This window comes from Neophocaena asiaeorientalis, unplaced genomic scaffold (genome assembly GCF_003031525.2).
Source record: "Neophocaena asiaeorientalis asiaeorientalis breed wild unplaced genomic scaffold, Neophocaena_asiaeorientalis_V1.1 scaffold336, whole genome shotgun sequence".
Classification (NCBI taxonomy): domain Eukaryota; kingdom Metazoa; phylum Chordata; class Mammalia; order Artiodactyla; family Phocoenidae; genus Neophocaena; species Neophocaena asiaeorientalis.
This window is the reverse complement of record NW_020174788.1, coordinates 1,767,084-1,787,486: the sequence shown is the minus strand read 5'-3', so window position 1 is coordinate 1,787,486 and position 20,403 is coordinate 1,767,084. Positions and strand designations below refer to the sequence as shown.

The following is a 20,403-nucleotide window of genomic DNA, read 5'->3' as shown; positions in this document are numbered from 1 at the left end:
CCATCACCTCCTGCAGGGCCAGCAAGAACCGCCTGGGCCCGCCTGGCTGCCGCCTCGGGCACACAGAGCCCTTCAGTGAACGTGAGATGGGTGGGGCGAGGGGCGAAGAGGCGGCGTTTGGGGGTGGGGGCTTTAATGAGAGAGGAGGCACGCCTGACCTGCTTTGAAACCTTCCGGCCTAGCTCGCCCTCCCTCCCGGCTGTCTGGGGGCGGGGGAGGAGGTAGGGGAAAGGAGATGAGTGGGCTGACTCCTGGGGGAAAGGTTGGGTTTTCATGAGCTCTGAACAATCGGGAAGATGCCTACCTGTCAGTAGTAGGCTTCTGCTTTTCAGGGCAGCCCTCCCCCACCATGGGTATACACCGTCTAAAAAGGAAGAGAAGGGCGTGCACTCCGTGTGCCAGTGGGGACGGCGGCGGGAAGCATGGTCCGAGAGGAGTATGGTTGTATTGAGAACCTGGCAGAGAAGGACGCTGGGACTGCCCAGGTGCCCTCCCCAGCCCAGGGAATTTGACCTCTGCTTGCCTAGTTTCCCCAGCACAGCAGAAAGACTCACCAAGGGCTGATGGGCTCTTACAGCCAGGCCAAGAAGGGGACAAGTATCTTTTCTTGCCAGCTCCTGGGCACCCCCTGCCTGTGTCCCCTTTAGGGCAGGGGGTGGCTTACGTTACTTTGGGGCACAGGCCCTGTTGCAAGCCATTCTGGCAACCATGCGATCACAGATGTTGGAGGGCAAAAATCTAGGTTCACATCCCTGGCAGGATGGTGAAGGCCTTGAAGGTTGTTTTCTCCACCATCAGACCTTCCTTCTCTGTGACCCTCCCTGAGACTGCCCACCTCCAGTTCCATACACTGTCCTGTGCTCCACCATCCCCCCACCCATTCTCCTGTGTCAAAAATTGTTTTCAAGAAAGGAGCCAGTGAACACATTTATTCTCAAGAGCTAAATACACAAGAATCTCCCATTAGACCCAGGAGGTGTTTTAGGAGTCATCTGACCAGAAAGGAAACAGAGGCTTAGAGGCATTTTAATGGGAAACAACGCTTTAAGTAAATAATATTTGATATCTCTAATGGTGGAATTTCAGGCAGTGAGCTGGAAGTGGGAGTGGGGAGCTGGGTAGCAATTTTGGGGAACAGCTTGATGAAATGACAACATTTAGCAGCTGTCAGCTCTGCTGGCTGCAGGGGCAGCTTCAGCCCTAAGAGCAAAAATACCATAGAAGTAGTGTGTGTGTGTGTGTGTGTGTGTGTGTGTGTGTGGGTGTGTGTGTGTGTGTGTGTGGGTGTGTGTGTGTGTGTGTGTGTGTGTGTGTGTGTAACTGGTCAGGGGTTACTGTCACTAGAGGGTATTGTGGAGCACCCAGTGTACACTTGGAGGAGGTGAAACTTTCCTATAGAGAGTTACTTGTTGGCACTGGCTACCATCTGCCAGGGCAGCTCCGAGGCCACAAGGAGAGTGTGTTATTGCTCACAAAGCCAGTCCCTCTGGCTAGCTCTGCAGGCTGAGCCTCTGGCTGCGGGCATTAGCGCTCTGCTCACTAAGCTTCTTTATTATATTTCCTGGCCAGTTCTGACTGGTTCTGCAGGCACCCAAGCCTGCCTTATTCAGTCCCTGCTAGTAATGGAAAAGGAAAAACTCATTTTAGGTATTAGGCCAATAGTAGGGTGTAAAATCCACCAGGATCGGAGAGTTTTACTCCAATCAAATCAGAGGCTGGCCCAGAGAAGACAGTAGGCAAGAATTTAAAAACTGGAAAAGGGTCTCGGGGGAACAGTGCATGTCCCCTGTGATATATCATGCCCTCTCGGACATTCAGTGGGCCTCCGCTGCTGTCATTGATCAGCAAGCCGAATTAGGTGATGAATAGGCAACAAGCTAATTGACATTGGGAACCGCACTCCTGGAAAACAGTGCCGAGCTCCAGTCTCCATGTTTGAGGATCAGCCTACACTCTCAAAGAGGTTTCTTTTGGCCGCTGTTGGCCCCAGGGTTCCACCAAGAGCTGCACAAAATGGCCTTTTATAGCCTCCATGTGGCCACTGTAACAATGAGTCTATTTCTTTACTGGCAAGTATTAATTATTCACTTGCAGTTGACGAAACCAGGCATCAGTCACCTCATTGGAGCCCTTGTAAAAGGCCTTTGGTCTTATTGTTCTGAGGAGCAAAGCTAAGCCTAGGGTCCAGAGGATGGATCCTGCATTAGTAGTGGAGGTGGGGCAAGAGGGTAGAGCATACTGTCACCTCGGGCAGTGACACGGTGTGCCCGCAATGATGGGGAAGGAGCTGGTACTTAATTGGATGCTCTAGTAAACAAGGGATGCATGCAAATGCTATGTAGAGTGTCTAGCACATAGTACTATTATATTTATATGTTTATCATTATAATGTATTAATTACATAATCATTAAGAATGTGGCTCATGCCACATTATATATTGTGTGTCAATTTAAGAACACAGATCTTTTATTGTTGTCATTGTTGACTCTGCTAAAGGATTCAGTGACCTTAGAAGGCCTCCCACAGTGAAGGTTCCGCCCTGGTCACTCAGCAGACACCTCATTGCTGGTGGCCGTGTCCAAGAACAGCACACCTGCGAGTTGGCTGGTGTAAGTCTTCATTGCTGGGGATGAGGAGGGTTAGTTTGATCCCTGCTAAGAGGAGTCCCAGTTTGGGGGAGGAGGTGTCATCAACCCCGAGTTCTTACCAACTCTTCTACCTCCAGAGCCTTCCTGGAATTTGCTTTCCCCAGGGGGAGTTGGTCTCTGTGACCAAGGAACCCAGCCCCAGGTTGACCTGCAGAAGGTAGCCAAAGAAAGCGTGGTAAGCTGTGGTGTCAGCAAGGGCCTCAGCTGGGAAGTACTCCTGAGTAGCACACTGAAGGTGGATACAGCTGCAGTAGGAAGAGAGAAGGGGGAGGGAATATGCCCAGCGGAAGCCCAGAGGTAGTTCTCACATTTCAACACAGATCGGGAAGGACCTCTTCCTCTGTGTACATTCAGCATTTTGCAACCCAACCAAAAATGTTGAAGGCTTGCTTCGCTTCCCCCTGCGGACAAAGCAGTACTGTGGTCTTTGGACACAAGATTTATTCCTGACTTGCTGTGTGCCTTTAAATCAGCCACTACCTCTCTGACTTTGAAAATTGGGGAACCGAAAGCAGCCTGCGCAGCTTGTTACCTACCTGTTGGCCACAGGAGCCTGTGGATGAGATAATGTTTGTAAACTTCAGGCTGAGAAGAAAAGGCCCTGGAAACAGAGGAGAGAAGGAGGTTCCCGAATGTATGGCTCCTTTGGATGGCTGCCCTCCATTCCTAAAGGAACAATTTATTAATTATATACTGTGTGTCAACTTAAGAAGACAAATCTGTGGTCTCTCTGCACCACTGAGCCAACTGAAAGGGAAACTGAAAGGCACTTTGTGATTCACAGATTCTGTCAAGGACCCTGGATGGTCTTGTCTGTACAAAGACACCTCAGAATTCGGTCAGTGCGTGTGGGACGCCTCCCAGCATGCAAAGATGTTGGGTACTGGCTGCCTAGCCATGGCCACTATGCTAAGCACTGTGTGTGATGTGCCTCAAAGGACTACCATTCAAGCCATACTTCTTGGACCCTGGCCACAGAGGCAAAAACAAATTGGGTGCAAATTCTTGAAAGAAATTGTTTTGAGAAGGCAGAGGTTGGGTTCAGGCAGAATTTCTTGCAGGGATCATTCTGGCTGAGTGGCATTTTGATAGACTTGCAGCAACTCAGGAACAGTACAAGCAGAGAGGAAAGTAAACATGACCCGGAGAGCTGCCCGATAAAGACCCAACGATGACTTATCAATAGGTCTTTTGATTTTGTGTTTCCATTATCATTAGGCCATCTTAGGGTAGTGGTCCTCAGACGTTCATCTCTTCGTGGAACAGAGAGACGTTTAGTGTGTCCATGGTGTGTGGTCTCTGTCTTCTAAATAAGGCAGGAGATGAGGTCCTCTGCAGAAGTTAAAGGTGGTGGACTGGTTAGGAAAGTGTGGGAGATGTCTGGAGATTTGGAACAGCTGTCTTTGTGGGTGGAATAAGAAATCAAATGGGGATGAATGAGAGCATTGTCTAACTTTACTGAAGGCCCAGCTGAGATCAAAGAGAATCTGCAGGGCTGACCCTCATAGAAGACACTCAGTAACTCAGTGTTAAGTGAAGGGATACCTGAGAATGACTTTCTATTTGTGCTTTTAAATTGTGATGGCTTAAGAACGATTCAGGCAAGGTATGAATGGTGAGACAAGAATTCAAAACTCAGGGTCAGCCATCAACCTCCAAGTATACTATACCTTCATATGAGGAAGAAAAATGAAATTCTGTTTTTTATTTGTTGAGGTGGAAACTGTATGACAGGAGAATTTTCTAAATATATCTCTTCAGATTCTTACAGTAATAAGGCTGACTTAGATATGGTACCTTAGGGGACCAGGATGTTTAAAATTTTTTTTTTTTAATCAGAAGACATGAATTTTGGCCATTGGCTCTTGTATTCAACAAATAGTTCATGAAGTGTTAATTAAGCAAGTCATGCCTAGGATGTGCCCAGCTCTGTGCTAGTTGCTATGGGTCAGACCCCCCAAAAGATGACAGTTATCCTTGTCATTTTTGGTGGTGCAAAGAATTAGTAAAATATAAAGCAGTTTATAATGCAATAGGAAATTATGGACTCCAGACTGTGAGTGCTATGGGAATCCAAGAAATGAAGGTTGTGGTGGAGTTTGGCTGGTCAGACCTTCATGGAGGGGGCGTGTCTTGAATCGGGCCTTGACAGTGGTCAAAGGTAGGATGTGAGAAGGGGAGAGGACAGTCCACTAGGGAGCAGAGAGAGTTTGAGCAAAGGCACAAGGCAAGAATGTCCATGGGCAGGTTTATGGCACCGTAAGTACTCTTGCCACAGTGGACAGGTTGTGTTGGGAAGCATAGTCTTGAAGGACGTCCTTTGGATGGAGTGTCCCATTTATAGTCACAATCATTTGCTTTTGAGTTGGAATGACTCTGAGAGGTTCAAGTTCAGTGATTCCTAACTAGTTGTTTTGGGGTCTGCTTTTGTTTTTTCCTAAGTACATTTGATGGACAGTGTCAACATACTCAGTACATCACACCGAGCAGCCATTCCCCTCCCCAGCTCTACCCCATTTTCTCCCACTCAAGAAAAGAGATGAACATGCAAACAATGATACCATGGGAGGACTTTGAACCCTCCCTCACACATAATAAAGAGCACCTTGTTTGCAAACCTCACTAGTCAAACTGTTACTGGGACAAGTTGCCGCAATAACCTTCGCAACAGAGGTTTTGCCATCGTGGTTGAGAAGCGCTACTAGACCAGCCTTCATATTTTACAGACAGAGAAATTGCCCTTTTAGAGTGAGGGAAAGTGTGGTTTGAGGGCCTATGTCAGTCTTCAGGCTGAGCCACATTCGAGTTGCACCTTCACATCCATGAAGCTGAGGTTTGCATGCCCCGAGCTGGTGGTCGAACTGAAGTCTCGCTCTTTGTTTCCACAGCAGATGGAATGGCTTCCCTTTCTGAGTTTTAGCAGGTGCCTCTGAAAGGCAGCTTCTCTCCCCAGATACGAGTCACGTTGCTGCCCCTCCTGTGGTGCCCTGTCACAGGCCCCAGCGGGAGCAAATCAGCAAGCTGCCTTCTGTGGCATGACCTCCCCTCCCAAGAGGGTGGGATCTGCTGGGTTGGGTTGTCAAGGGAAAGGCCTCCTCAACCCTGGCAACACAGGAAGCAGCTGAGTGAAACGGCAAATGGAGTGGCAAGCCCTTTAGCCCCGCCAGGATCTTTTTCTTTGCTGTAAACAAACAGGAGGGTAGGCCTTCTCCAGAGACCCAAGTCGAGGCTGACTTGGACTTCTCTGCTGTGACCTCAGGCCCCCTGTGTGGAGAGAGGCTGCAAGTGATGGGGCCTCTGGACCTAGAAGCCCCACAGGGAGGGACTTACATAGCAAAGGCTGCCTGAGACAGAGCAGTGGACTGGCCAGCTGTCTGACTGCCAGCAAGGAAGCCTTGAGTTGTTGTCTTTTAAAGTAAATTTTAAATTCTTGATCAAAGCAATACCCGCACATGCTTAAAAGAATCAAATAGTATTGAAAGACTCACAGTGAAAAACAAGTATCCAGTGCCCACCTCCCCCAGAGGCTGCTGCTTTTAACTTACCATTTCTTCCAGTAGTTGCCTCCAGATCTCTAAACGATATGCTTATGCTGCTGTTTCTTGATTTATCTATTCTGTGTGTCATCTGTTCACTTCCTGCTGTGATGGATGAAGATTTCGCCCTCTGACACCATCCCCGTCTCCCCTGCCCTCATCTCCCAATATAGTAAGAGCTCTGTTTTAACCCAAATCATGTTTAAAGCATCTACCTTATTGAGACGTGTAAATGATGACCACGAGAGAACCAAGTAATGTCCTTTGATTGTAGTATTTCCTTTCTTAAATGGATTTTTGTTTTACTGCAGAATTCTTCCTCCCTCCTTCCCTCCCTCCCTTCCTTCTTTCTAATATTCCTCTTTTTCTTTTGCGGCACTGTCATATCAGTTATTGTGTCAGGTCCCCTTGTCTTCCCAGGAAGTTGCAGTGTTAGCCCAGCTCAGCCCCGAACTAGCCAAGGGACCCTGCCCAAGTCCTCTCGTGTCTCGACCTCAGTGTCCTTATAGTAAAAAGAGAGCTCAGGTAGGAGGCTAGAGACCCATCTTGTCCTCATTCTAAACCTCAAAGCCCATCAGCCCACCTCAGAGATTTGTATGTCTGAGGAGTCTCTCCTCCTGGGCGGGGCAACCCCAGGCGCTGGCAGGTGGCAGTGCCACAGAAACAGGCCGAGGATGGGCCTGGTTCAGGCCCTGCCTCATGGTGGTCCGCTCACCCTGCGGTCTAGGGGCTGCTCCCTGGGGTAGTGTGGCTGCGTCTCTTGCTTTTTCTTCCCTGTTCATTTTCATTCAGCACAGTCTCTGCGTGTAGGGGCAGCATCGTACTCCCCAGACTCCCCAAGCTCCTGCCCCAGCTCCAGCTCTCTTTGCCCCACTCCCGCTTATGTTACATATACCCAAAGTTCCCCAAAAGTGGTCATACAAATACTAACATTTTTTGGTAAAAGCTTTATTGAGATATAGTTCACATATTGTACAATTCACCCATTTAAAGCATATAGCTCAGTGACTTTTAGTATATTCGCAGAGGTATGCAACCATCATCACGATTAATTTCCATAACATTTTCATCACCCCAGAAAGAAACCTCATACCCTTTAGCAACCCCACCTATTTCCCTCAATCTCTACCCTGAGGCTAGGCAATTACTAATCAACCTTATATCTCTATAGATTTGCCTATTTTGGGCATTTCCTTTAAAAGGTATGTTATGCTTCTTTCACTTAATATAATTTATTATTTCCAGAGTTAATCTACATGGTAGCATGTATGCATAATTCATTGCTTTTTGTGGCTGAGTAATATTCCATGGTATGGATATACCATATTTTATTCATCTGTTCATCCGTTGATGGATATTTGACTTGTTTCCCCTTTTTGTCTATTACAAATAATGCTACTATGAGCATTCATGAACAAGTTTTTTTGTGAATATATATTTTTAGTTTTCTGAGGAATATACCTAGGAGTGGAATTGCTGGGTCTTATGGTAACTCTGTGTTTAAAAACGTGAGGAGGGGGCTTCCCTGGTGGCGCAGTGGTTGAGAGTCTGCCTGCCGATGCAGGGGACACGGGTTTGTTCCCTGGTCTAGGAAGATCCCCCATGCCGCGGAGCGGCTCGGCCCGTTAGCCATGGCCTCTGAGCCTGCGCGTCCGGAGCCTGTGCTCTGCAACGGGAGAGGCCACAACAGTGAGAGGCCCGCGTACCGCAAAAAAAAAAACAAAAACAAAAATGTGAGGAGGGACTTCCCTGGTGGCACAGAGGTTAAGTATCCGCCTGCCAATGCAGGGGACACGGGTTCGATCCCTGGTCCAGGAAGATCCCACGTGCCGCAGAGCAACTAAGCCCATGCGCCGTAACTGCCGAGCCTGTGCTCTAGAGCCTGCGAGCCACAACTACTGAGCCTGTGTGCCACACTTACTGAAGCCCATGCGCCTAGAGCCCGTGCTCCGCAACAAGAGAAGCTACAGCAATGAGAAGCCCGCGCACTGCAACGAAGAGTAGCCCCCACTCGCTGCAACTAGAGAAAGCCTGAGTGCAGCCACAAAGACCCAATGCAGCCAAAAATAAATAAAATTAAAAAAGAATTTTTTTTTAAACGTGAGGAACTGCCGTACTGTTTATCAAAGTGGCTGTACTATTACATTCCTACCAGCAATGAATGGGGGTTCCAATTTCAAACCCTCACCAACACTTGTACTTACCTGTCTTTTTGCTTATAGCCATTTTAATAGATGTGAAGTAATAGCTCGTTGTGATTTTGATTTGCATTTCCCTAATAACTAGGAATAATAATCATCTTTTAATGTGATTATCAGCCATTTGTATATCTTCTTTGGAGAAAAGTCTGTTCAGATCCTTTGCCTATTTTTAAAATTGGGTTGTCTTTTTATTATTGAATTTTAAGAGTTCTTTATATATTCTCCACGTTTAGCAGATATATGATTTCCAAATATTTTCTCCCATTCTGTGGATTGTCTTTTCACTTTTTTTTTTTTTTTTTTGGCCATACTGCACAGCTTGTGGGATCTTAGCTCCCCAACCTGGGATCGAACCTGGTCCCCAGCAGTGAAAGCCCTAAGTCCTAACCACTGGACCTCCAGGGAATTCCCTCTTTTCACTTTTTTGATGATGTCTCTTGAAGTACAAAAGTTTTAAATTTAATTTTGATGATGTGTAGTTTTATCTATTTTTATTTCATTGTTTGTGCTTTTGGTGTCATTACATATTCCAAAGTCACAAGTGTTTACTCCTGTGTTTTTTTCCTAAGAGTTTTATAGTTTTAGGTATTACATTTAGGTCTTTGATCCATTTTGAGTTAATTCGTTATATGGTGTGAGGTAGAGGTTAAACTTCATTGTTTGGCATGTGGATGTCCAGCTGTCCCAAAACCATTTGTTGAAAAGAGTATTTTTTCCCCATTGAATTGTCTTGGCAACCTTGTCAAAAAATCAGTTGACCATAAATGTTATCTTTGGATTCTCAATTCTGTTCCATTGATCTATATTTCTATCCTTATGCCAGCACCACACTGTTTGATTACTATAGCTTTGTAGTAAATTTTTACATCAAGAACTGTGCATCGTCCAATTTTGTTCTTTTTCAAGATTGTTTTGGCTATTCTAGGTGGGTCCCTTGAATTTCCATATGAATTTTAGGATGAGTTTGTCAATTTCTGCACAGAAGCCAGCTGGGATTTGAATGGGGATTACGTTGGATTTATATCAGTTTGGGAAGCGTTGCCATTTTAACAGTGTAAGTCTTCCAATCTATGAAAATGGGATATCTTTTCATTTATTTGGATTGTCTTTCATTTTTTCAACAGTCTTCTACAGTTTTCAGAGTATACATTTTACAATTCTTTTTGCTATATTTATTCCTAAGTATTGTATTATTTTTGACGCTATGGTATATAGAGTTGCTTTCCTAATTTCATTTTTATATTGAGCATTGCTAATGAATAGAGATAGAATTGATTTTCCTTATATTCTTATATCCTGCAACTTTGCTGGACGTGTTTATTCATTCTAATAGTTTTCTAGTGGATATTTTTGGATTTTCTACATACAAGGTCATATCATCTTCAAATAGAGATAATTTTACTTCTTCCTTTCTAATGTGGACATCATTTATTTCATTGCCTTTCCTAATTGTTCTGATATCCTGGCTAGAGCCTCCAGCACAATGTTGAATAGAAATGGAGAGAGTGGAGCTCTTCATCTTCTTCCTAATCCTGGGGGAAAGCATTTAATCTTTCATCATTAAGTCTGATGTTGGCTGTAGCTGTTTTTGTAGCTGCCCTTTATCAGGTTGAGAAAGTTACCTTCTGTTCCTAGTTGGCTGAGTGTTTTTATTATGAAGGAGTGTGAGTTTTGTAAAATGCTTTTTCTGTATGTGTTGAGATGATCCTGTGGGATTTGTCGTTTATTGCATTGATATGGCTTATCACATTCATTGATTTTTGGATGTTAATGTTAAACCAGTCTTACATTCCAGGGTGAATTTCACTTGGTCTTGGTGTATAATCCTTTTTATGTGTTGCTGGATTTAGATTTTGTTGGGGGGACTAACATTTATGATGCACTTTTTACCTACCAACTACTATTTTTACATGGGATAACTCAGTTTTCAAAGCATATGAGGTAGGAACTATTATTATTCTTCATATCAAAATGAAGCACGTGAGGCTCAGAAACATTATGCCATCTTCCCAAGGTCACACAGCCAGGTAGCGGCAGTCAGGACTCTAGTTCACTACCACACTAAACCACCTCTAGTGAGCATATCAATGGTGGACGTGAGATGATTTTCACATGACACTCAGACCTGTGTTTGTTCTCATTGTTTTTTATTTTTTGTAGTTTCCCTCTGCTTCTCTATTAGTGATTATGATATAAAGCTTTCTTCTAAAATATATTTATAAAGTGGAAACAAAAAGTCTATTTAGAAAAAATACTAAGTAAATAATTGTACAGGCAGTTTATGGATGTGACTGCATATTCTGTATTGATTTAAATTATGTTATTAATAATGAAGGAGAAGGAATGGGAAGCTAGAAATGAGGACATGCTAAGTCATCTCTTTCCTCCCGTGTTGTCGGGGAATTCAGGTATGTTCATGCATTCTTTCATCCATCTAGTACTTCTTCGGTGCCTCATCTTTCCTTGGCACCCTACTGAGGTCTCCAAGGTTTTCAGTGATGGGTAAGAAATGGTCTCTGGCTTCAGGGAGCTTGCACATGCACGCGTCGTTCTGCTCTGGTTTGGGGGCAACATATATTTTATTTCGTGGGCAAACTCAGATTGAGTGCTAGTGGCCACCTGGAGTTTTGTATTTCACAAGAAGAATTCTGAGGCTACCTGTGGACTCTGAGAAATAGAGACGTTATCAATGAGCAGCATTTGACCTGGTATGCGAAGAGGAAGTAGCAGTACTTTGGAATTTTTTCCTTGCTCAGTCAAATGCTGCTTCAAATGTTTTTTTTGAGGGGGACAGTCTAAGCCTCCCTTATATTTATTTTTATATATTTATTTACTTATATATTTTTTATTTGCAGATATACATATGCATTTATTTTTTTTAACTTTATTTTTAGTTATTTGTTTTAGTTGCTTTCTAGCTGGAGAGATTTACAGACAAGGAGAATATTTCTTGGGCTCTCATGAAACCCAAAGGTGACAGTTACCTAATCTTTATGGCTTGACAGAGTCTTACTCTTCAGAGGAAGGAAAAGGCAGCCAAGTTGGAAAAAAAGAGAAAGTAAAGTGCTTGGTACCTTTCAAAAAGGTATAAAAGTGGTGCAGTTTAGAAGAAAGGGCTTAGAATTGGGAGTCGAGATATCCCATTTCTGCCCTAACTCAGTCACTAGTAGTGACCATGTGACCGTGAATGAACGTTTTCATTTCTTAGCAACAGTGTGTCCTCCCTAGAAAAACAGCAAAAATAACACCTGTCCCCTCGAGCCTGCAAGGGTGTTATGATTGAAGAAATCAAAATGAAAGATCTGTAGAGTTAAGAATTAGTGTAATATTTCTGATGCCTTCCTCTTGTGTAGGAGAGTTGTTGCAATGTTTAATTCATCCATTCGCTCTCTTAAAAAGAGGCCATCCGACTAGCTAATATTTCCCGAGTGCTTGCTGTGTGCCTGCTGTTGGGCTGAGCATTTCACGTGCTGTAATGTTATATAATCCTCATAATAAATCACTGAGGGCAGGGACTATTATTAATCATCGCCCTTTTACAGATAAGGAAACGGAGGCTCAGAGAGGTTAAGGAACATACTTATGGTTATGCAGCTAGGAAGTAACAGATGGCGGATATGAACACAGAACTCGAGCTTACCCACCATACTTAGCCTAGTTTTCCATGTCATTAAACCTTCTGACTTTTTTCGTTTTTCTCCCAGAAAGTCAGTCAGAAAATAACAATGCAGATCTTTTGCTTAGAGAATAGCAACCTGCATTCCCTCTCTTAGTGCCCATCCTGCGTCTGTGAGGCCCCTTGCTTCTTGTTCTGGGTGGAGGGGGTCGGGCACGGGGCCTACAGGACCTTCTCAGAAGCAGATTGCCCGCGAGCCCGGTGTTATTACTACTCGGTGAAACCAGGCCCCTGAGTTTCCGTTTGTTATGAAGATGCTGAATTTAAATCTGCCATGAATGCCCCACAGTGCAGGTTGCAGCTGTGTCTGGTAAATGGTGCTCCCAGAACAGTGTTAGTTTTTTTAATATTTTATTAATTTCTCTTGCAAAGTGACAAAATGACCACGTGGTCGTAGACTCAATATTAAGAATTCTCCTCCTTTGGAAGATTGCATAACAGGCAGGACATTTGCGCTGGAAAAGAAGTACTTCTTTTCATGTATACCTCTGATAAAATTTCCGGAATGTTTTTTCTTTCTGACTGATGTGGAGTTGGCAGTGACTTCTAGCACTTGGGCTAAAAATGTCTGATTTCCTTCTCCCTTAGGCAGTGAATGATCTACAAAGAAACAGAGAAATCCATTAGAGAAGCTGTATTTGTAATGGAAATAAAGACTCCTAATTTTTTGGCTCTGTAGGTCGTTCACTTACTGATTCTGATCAAGGGAAGGACGGGAGTATTATTGTGTTAAAGGGGAAAATCTTAAGGGTTATTCTGGTAAATGAGTGTTTTAGAATCTGAGAAGCTTAGAAGAAACCCAGGTTATAGGAGGAAGGAGAAGGTAAAGATCAAAAGTAGGAGTCAGGGAAGATGAAGGAAGGGAAGACAGATTAGAACTGGGATTGTATACATTGAGCTGGGAGTTTTTATGGAACATTTCTGACCTATTTAAAATTGGAGGGACTTCCCTGGCGGTTCAGAGGTTAAGACTCCGAGCTTCCATTGCAGGGGGCCCAGGTTCAAGCCCTGGTCGGGGAACTAAGATCCCACATGCTGCGTGGCATGGCCAAAGATAAAAGTAACATAAAATTGGATAAAAAATTATTATAAATCTCTGTGTGTAAGCATCACACAGGATTGACTTTTTTTTTTTTTTTGCGGTACGCGGGCCTCTCACTGTTGTGGCCTCTCCCGTTGCGGAGCACAGGCTCCGGACGCGCAGGCCCAGCGGCCATGGCTTACAGGCTCAGCCCTTCCGCGGCATGTGGGATCTTCCCAGACTGGGGCACGAACCCGTGTTCCCTGCATCAGCAGGCGTACTCTCAACCACTGCGCCACCTGGGAAGCCCAACAGTTATTAACTTTAGCCGATTTTGCCTCATTTATTTCTCACTCTTCCCCCATCTAATACGAATTGGAAGCAAACCCCTGTATCCTTTCGTCCATATTTTGTAGGTATTTGTCGAAGATAAGGACTATTTTAAAATATAACCTCAGTATTGTTGTCACATCTAAAAAATAATAACAGTTTCCTTAATATTGTCAAATATCGAGTCAGTAACTAGCCAGAGAAATTTTCCTGTTTTCTCATATATGTTACAATTTCATCTTTATGGTGGTTTGTTTGAAATAAGATCCAAATGAGGTAAAACCATGTGATAGTCTAAGTCTCTTATCATCTGTAACTTCCCCCTCCATCTCTTTTTTTTTCCCCTTGCACTTTATTTGTTAAAGATACTCAGCCATTTGTCCAGCAGACTTTCCCATAGATTGTATTTTACTGAGTACCGCACCGTGGTGTGTTTTAACATGTTCTGTCCTCTGTATTTCCTGTTAGATTGTATCAAGGGCTTGATTGGATTCAGATATTTTGTTTTGAGTTCAGCACTCTTTGTAAGATGATGGTGTGTTTTTCCATCAGGAGGCACATAATATCTGGTTGTCCCTCGTGTAGTGATGTTAGCAGCAGTTGGTGATCAGTGCCTACATCCATTTGTTCACTAGGGGTTGGAAACTAGGGATATTTTAATTCTGTGAATATTTCTGGGGGAAAAAAAGAAATACCTTTATAAAGAGAAGCATCTCTCTCTCCTGCAATTCATTTATCCAGTTGTACAGTTGGTATAGGAAAGATTGGTTCAGTGTTTGCTTCTTTCCTTTTATTTATTGACTTTCAATGTAAAAGTTGGTTCACAGGCATCCTCCAGCAGTAACAAAGGCATAAAACCAAGTTTTTGTTAAGTGTCTTTACGATCTCATGGATTCACATATATCTGATATTGTTTCAAGTCCCTTGAGTTGTGCTAACTGGTGGTCAGATCACCCCATCTTTGGCCAATGGAGGCTGCCTCAATCTGGCCCCTGGGTTCCTTTGACACAGCCCTGGTAGTCATAGATAAATAGTCGCTTCTAGGCCTTTTTTTTTTTTTAATTTTATTCATTTATTTTTAACATCTTTATTGGAGTATAATTGCTTTACAATGGTGTGTTCGTTTTTGCTCTATAACAAAGTGAATCAGCTATACATATACACACGTTCCCATATCTCTTCCCTCTTGCGTCTCCCTCCCTCCTCCAGGCCTTTCAAACCTAGGTTCCAAGCCCAGCTCCAGCACTTGCCAGCCCTTGACCTTGTAAAGTGACCTAAATTCTGAGCTTCTGTTTGCTCATCTGTAAAACGGGAATAATCATAGTACTTACCTTTATAAGGTTGATGCAAGATTAAAATAGCTGAGTGCTTGGCAGAGTGACACAGAGTAATGGCTTTAAAATGTTAGGTTTATTATTATTTGAATTAACGAAGAGAATTATTAGGGCTTTGGAGCTTACAGATCATTATGCCCTGGACAGTCATTAACCCTTCCTGCAAAATGGACTTAACATTAATGTACTAAAGAAGACAATCTTTTCTGTGGATTGGCAAATGGTTTTGCTGTAGAACTGAATGCCACATTTAGAATTCAGGGCAGAGAAGAGAGCAGAGGAAGCAGCATAGGTGTGGAGAGGGCCTGAAACCACCCCTGTGAGGCGAGGCACCTGCAGAGGGCAGAGGAGGCAGTCACCTCTGAGCGCCAAACCCCCGCCGCCCCCCCACCCCCACCCAGTGCCCTCATTGGATGTGGCCTTCACTGTTGCCATAGCGTGTGACAGGGAGGTGAGTTGAGAACTTAGTGAAGTGTGAAGCGGTAGTCAGCAGCTCAGCCCCATCTGCCCTCCCAGCCGGGCCTAAAGGAGACACAGGGGCAGCCTGCGTGGGGTGCACTCTGCAACTGTGTCAGCCCTTCACAGCCTGGGCCCAGCTCTGCTGTCGCTGGTCCTTTTCTGCCCTGGCCTCTGACACCACATTTCCTAATGAGTGAGGCAAATTCTCTGACACTCTGAGACTCCAGCCCTGAAGCAGGTCTCAGGCTTCCCTGGGATTAGGGATGGGGATTAGGGATGGGGAGGGAGGGAGGGAGGGCGCTCTCCGGAGCACCGCAGCCTTCTCCGTGTTTCCTCATTCGAATATGCTAAAGGGTTAGAAGTTGCTGCACTCCTTATTATTATGTTATTAACCTTTTTTTAAAACTCAGTTTTCAGATTTTTGTTCACCTAGTCTACTATTTGTTTTGTTTTGCTGTTTTTTGCTTCATTTATTTCTCCTTTTGTAATTAGTAATCCCTGCATTCTCATTTTTGGGGGTTGATTTTTATCCTTTTTTAGATTTTTGAGTGGAAAATTCAGTTCATTTAATTCTGCTTTCTTATTTCCTATGAAATGCATTCAGTTCTAAATATTTTACAATTTCTATTTGAATTCCTCTTCAGCTATGAATAACCTAGCAGTATGCTTTTTACAAATTTTCATAGATACGGAGTTTTTTCTTTGCTATAATTTACATTATTGATTTCTAAGTTTATTGCACTGTAGTCAGTGAATGTGACTTCTAGAAGGTCATATTTAGGGGAACTTGTGAGAACTTGTTTTATGCTCTAAATCATGATGATTTTTAATAAATGTTTCACGTATGCTTTAAAAAATGAGTATTCTGTTTGCTCAGTGCTGAGTTCTTAAAATAGCAGTTAGCTCCTGTTAGGTAGGTGCTGTTTAGAACCTCTTCAGCTTCACTGCCTGGCAAAGTTCTCATCACACCCACTGTAGTCTGCCAGGGCCTGAGACACAAAAATGTCCATTTTGGGCTGATTTGTTTGGTGTGGCTCACAAAACATACCATATGTCCAGGCCAAGGAAGACAGTGGCTCTAATGTTTTTGCAAATAAGGTTAAATTTGCTGGAGTCTGAATTCTTTGACTCCCAGCTTAATTTCACACTCTGGTTTCAAGCTGATAATCTTTGGCTCTCTCAATCATGGATGTTTGTGTTATGCAATAATTTAAGAGTGGAACTGATAAATATCTTCTTGAATAACAAAAGCTGGAGGCTGACTTTGGCTTTGGTCCGTGTTCTAGCGTCAAGCATAATTTGAGGTCCTTTGCTCCTGGTCACTGTGGTTGTATGAGTGTCAACATAACTTCTCTGAGCCTTGTTTTTCCATCAGTTATGTGGATATGAGACCACCTGCCATCAGAGGGTTGTGGTGAGGCTCAGTCAAGGCAATAGACATAAAAAAGTACTTCGTAAACTGTACAGAGATCCTCAGATATCAGGCACGGGTTGAGGGCACCACGTGAAGCAGTAGCAAGTGGAAGCCGTCTCGGTGCGTGTTTCTTAACTCCCCGGGTTCTCTGGAAGGAGCCTGGATAGGGTGAGCGTGGGAGAAGTGTTGGAAGGCCCCTGAAACTCTGCGTTTCCTTCTCTTCCATCCCCCCCAGTGCGGAAAACAGAAACTGCCGCCATGACCACCCACGTCACCCTGGAAGATGCCCTGTCCAACGTGGACCTGCTGGAAGAGCTGCCCCTCCCTGACCAGCAGCCATGCATCGAACCCCCGCCTTCCTCCATCATGTACCAGGTTAAGTCCTCCCAGAGCACCAGGGCCAGATGGTGGGGGGTGGGATCAGGAATTCTGGGGATCCCCTGAGAGGATTTGCCCTGAAGGCAGAGGGAAGTGGGATGCCTGCATCTAGAAGGTGAAAGGTCATCAGCTGATGGAGTCCCTGCTGCGCTGGTGGAGCTGAGTGTAAGCAATAGATAAGCTAGTAAATGTACACCAGGGCTGTTTCTCTTCCCTCGGGGAAGGCTTGTTGATCCGTTCTGACCCCAAATACCTTCCCGGCTGTTCTTGCTGCAGCACGGACCAAGGTTTTGGCAGCTCTGACCTCATGAATTAAATATCGCAATTTAGAAACCCCTAGAGCCTGCCTGGGTAATTACTTTTCCTTCATGTATGTGACAAGAGGTCTTCAACTCCCCACAGCCGATAATGGCTCCGGGAAGCCAGTCACAGTTGTTTGCTTTTGCCGGAGAGGGAAGCTTGTGACAAACCGTGATCGGATTGCTCAAAACCGAGATCCCACCTGGGCGTGGTGGGAAGGGCATCCGTGCAGCTGTAGTCATCCTTGCAAATAGACCCTGTCTGGGTGTGCTGGGCAAGTATACCATGTTATGAAAGAATTAGTTAATTGGAAATTTTTAGCTTTTTAGCTGTATTTGACCTTTTGAAAGTTCTTGGACTGCTAAATGAGACCGAATATAAACGCATAGTATATTTTAAATTTCATTCAGTGGCTAGACTTATTATGCACATGCCTGAAGGTTCAACTCATCCACTTGGTTTATTCACATTTTCTAACCCAGATTAAATTTTAATTACGTAAATATCTTTTTTATTATTAGCAATGCAGCAAAGTATTTATAACAAATAAAAATTTCCCTGTAACTGTGTCTATATATATATACACACACACCTTTTTACCACGTATATATATATAATTTTTTTTTTTTAACCAAAAGAGAATGACACTATATTATGTTGCTCTATGGTTTGGCTTTTTTAACTTAAAATTTATTATGGGTATTTTTCCTGACAATACTGCTATGCTACCACACTGTATTTAACCACCACATAGTACTTATAAGATGAGCCCATTGTATGGATATACTATTATTTGTTTAGCTTTTTGCTGTTAATGGATATTTGGATGGTTTCCAGTATTTTTATTTAAAAAAATACTGCAGTTATTATTCTTGTACGGATGTATCTGCACCCTTGGGCAAGTATTTTTGCCACTGCTGGATCAAAGCAGTGTACCTCTTCAACTTTTGTTTTAAATATCTTCATCTTTCAAAAAATTTTTTTATACAATTTTTAAAGTTATTACAAAATATTGGCTACATTCCCACCAGAGTTGTACAGTACAACCTTGAGCCTACTTTACATCCACTAGTTTGTACCTCCCTTTGCCCACCACTGGTAACCGGTAGTTTTTCCTCTATATCTGTGAGTCTGCTTCTTTCTAAAAAAAAAACACGTCTTCACTTTTAAGAGCTATTTAGGCTTGTATGGTTTAAGCCTTTACTTCCGAGGCTCCCTGGGTGAACCTGATGACCCATGGGAAGCAGATGCAGGCCCTGGCTGTAGCCAGCTCCTGCCCAGTGGGATTCAGGGTGGGATTTCTTGGCGGAAGATGAGAGGGTGATGTGGGGATAGATTTCCACAGAGAACTCGGGCATTTGTTGGCAGCGGTTTATTCCCTGGACACCCAGCCACCTTGAACCTGTTTTCCAACCACCAAGTATTCCTGTTCTCTAATTCCTGCAGGCTAACTTTGACACAAACTTCGAGGACAGGAATGCGTTTGTCACAGGCATTGCAAGGTACATTGAGCAGGCTACAGTCCACTCCAGCATGGTAAGTCTCTGTGACCTTCAGGGACAGACGTGCCCCCGCTGGTGGGGGCGGGGCTGTGGGCAGCTTCTCTTGCCGGGGGCATGTGCTCAGCTGTTCCAAGAACACTCTGCCTCAGATCCATCTCCTCAAGCCCATCCTCATGCCCCACCCATCCCCTCTCAGCGCCTGGAGGCACACTGTTCCTATCTTCCAGCCTTGCAAATCCTGCTCACCTTTGGGGCAGAACTCTATACCCACTGTTCACTTCCCTGAGCTTCTCTAGCTTTGGGGGTTAACAGTTGATTAGATCCTGCCTTGTTTTATGCTTTATAGATAGATTACTGGCTGTGTGGAATTTTGGCCCTTGACCAAAGCACAAAGTTTCTCAAAAAAGGTTTGGAGTAACACATTACTGGTGGCCTAAATCATTCACAAAGAGGGACCCGTTGTTTGATGGGTCTTTGTCTGACCCATCTGTGAGGGTACCCTTCCTTCTTGGGCTTTCATTGATTTCATCCTCATGCATCGCTGACATTTAAAGAATTCCAAATTTCTCATTCACAGGTTCTGCCTGTGGCTCAGTGGACCTTTCTCACTATATCAACGATAGCCTAAAGCCTGTCTCACCACTCCCTGCCCATTCATTCAATAAATGTTGTGTACCTGGTACCTGGAGAGACCCTGCTAAATGCTGGAGAGGGGGATATGCAAGGACAGATAGGGCTGGTCTTGGTTCTCAATGAGTCAAGTAGAAATAGACAGGCTTACCATTTATTGAACATTTTACTTGCAGATATTTTAAATGCATTGTCTTAATTAATCCTCACCTCAACCCTTTGAAGAAGGTTCTATTACAATACTCATTTTATGGGTGGGGAAAACTGAGGTCCAGAAGAGTTAAGTAACTTACTCAGGGTCTTGCCACTGACAAATGGCAGAGCTAAACCCAAATCTGTTTGACTACAAAACCTGTGCTCTAGATGGCTCTTTGCAAACAAATAAAAATACACAAAGTTAAAGGTAAAAGGCATGGTGAAAGTTCAAAGTCTTTAAGGGGCCCTGAGAGGCTCAGAGAAAGCTTGATGAAGGAAGTGGGTTTTGAGTAGAGGCTTGTATACTGTACATACACACACACATTATAACCACATATTTTATATATATATATATATACACACACACACATATATATAATATATGGTTATTATATATACATAATATATATGTTATATATATATATATATATATATACCATATATAAATGGTACTTTAAACTATATAAGGTTTTCTTATACATGGTATCATTGGAACCTTATAATAGCCCTGTGACTTGCAAAGAGCTCATTATTCCCATTTTAGGGATGAGAAAACTGAGACCTAGAGAAGTTAATAAGCAGGTTGCTCATGATCCCACAATTAGTAAGTCACAAGGTTGAACCTAGAATCCAGGACTTAAGATTCCCAGCCCTGATCTCTTTCCACTGACCTCTGCTGTCCCACACAATTAGAATTTTATCTGTCAGGGATGAGATGGAGAGCATCTGGCTGGTGGAAGCAGCATGAGGAAAGGCACAGAGGCAAAAGGCACAGAGA

The 20,403-nt window shown here is 43.8% G+C and overlaps 1 protein-coding gene across 1 annotated transcript in view; it reads left to right on the top strand.

Annotated features, from left to right (window-relative positions):
- CYFIP2 (cytoplasmic FMR1 interacting protein 2) overlaps nucleotides 1-20,403 on the top strand; it is a 130,573-nt gene that overhangs the window by 247 nt on the left and 109,923 nt on the right. Inside the window, exons 2-3 of the mRNA XM_024760134.1 lie at nucleotides 16,856-16,995; nucleotides 18,745-18,834. Of these exons, the coding sequence (XP_024615902.1) occupies nucleotides 16,879-16,995; nucleotides 18,745-18,834 (207 nt within the window). The 5' untranslated portion in view covers nucleotides 16,856-16,878. The remainder of the gene's footprint in view (nucleotides 1-16,855; nucleotides 16,996-18,744; nucleotides 18,835-20,403) is intronic.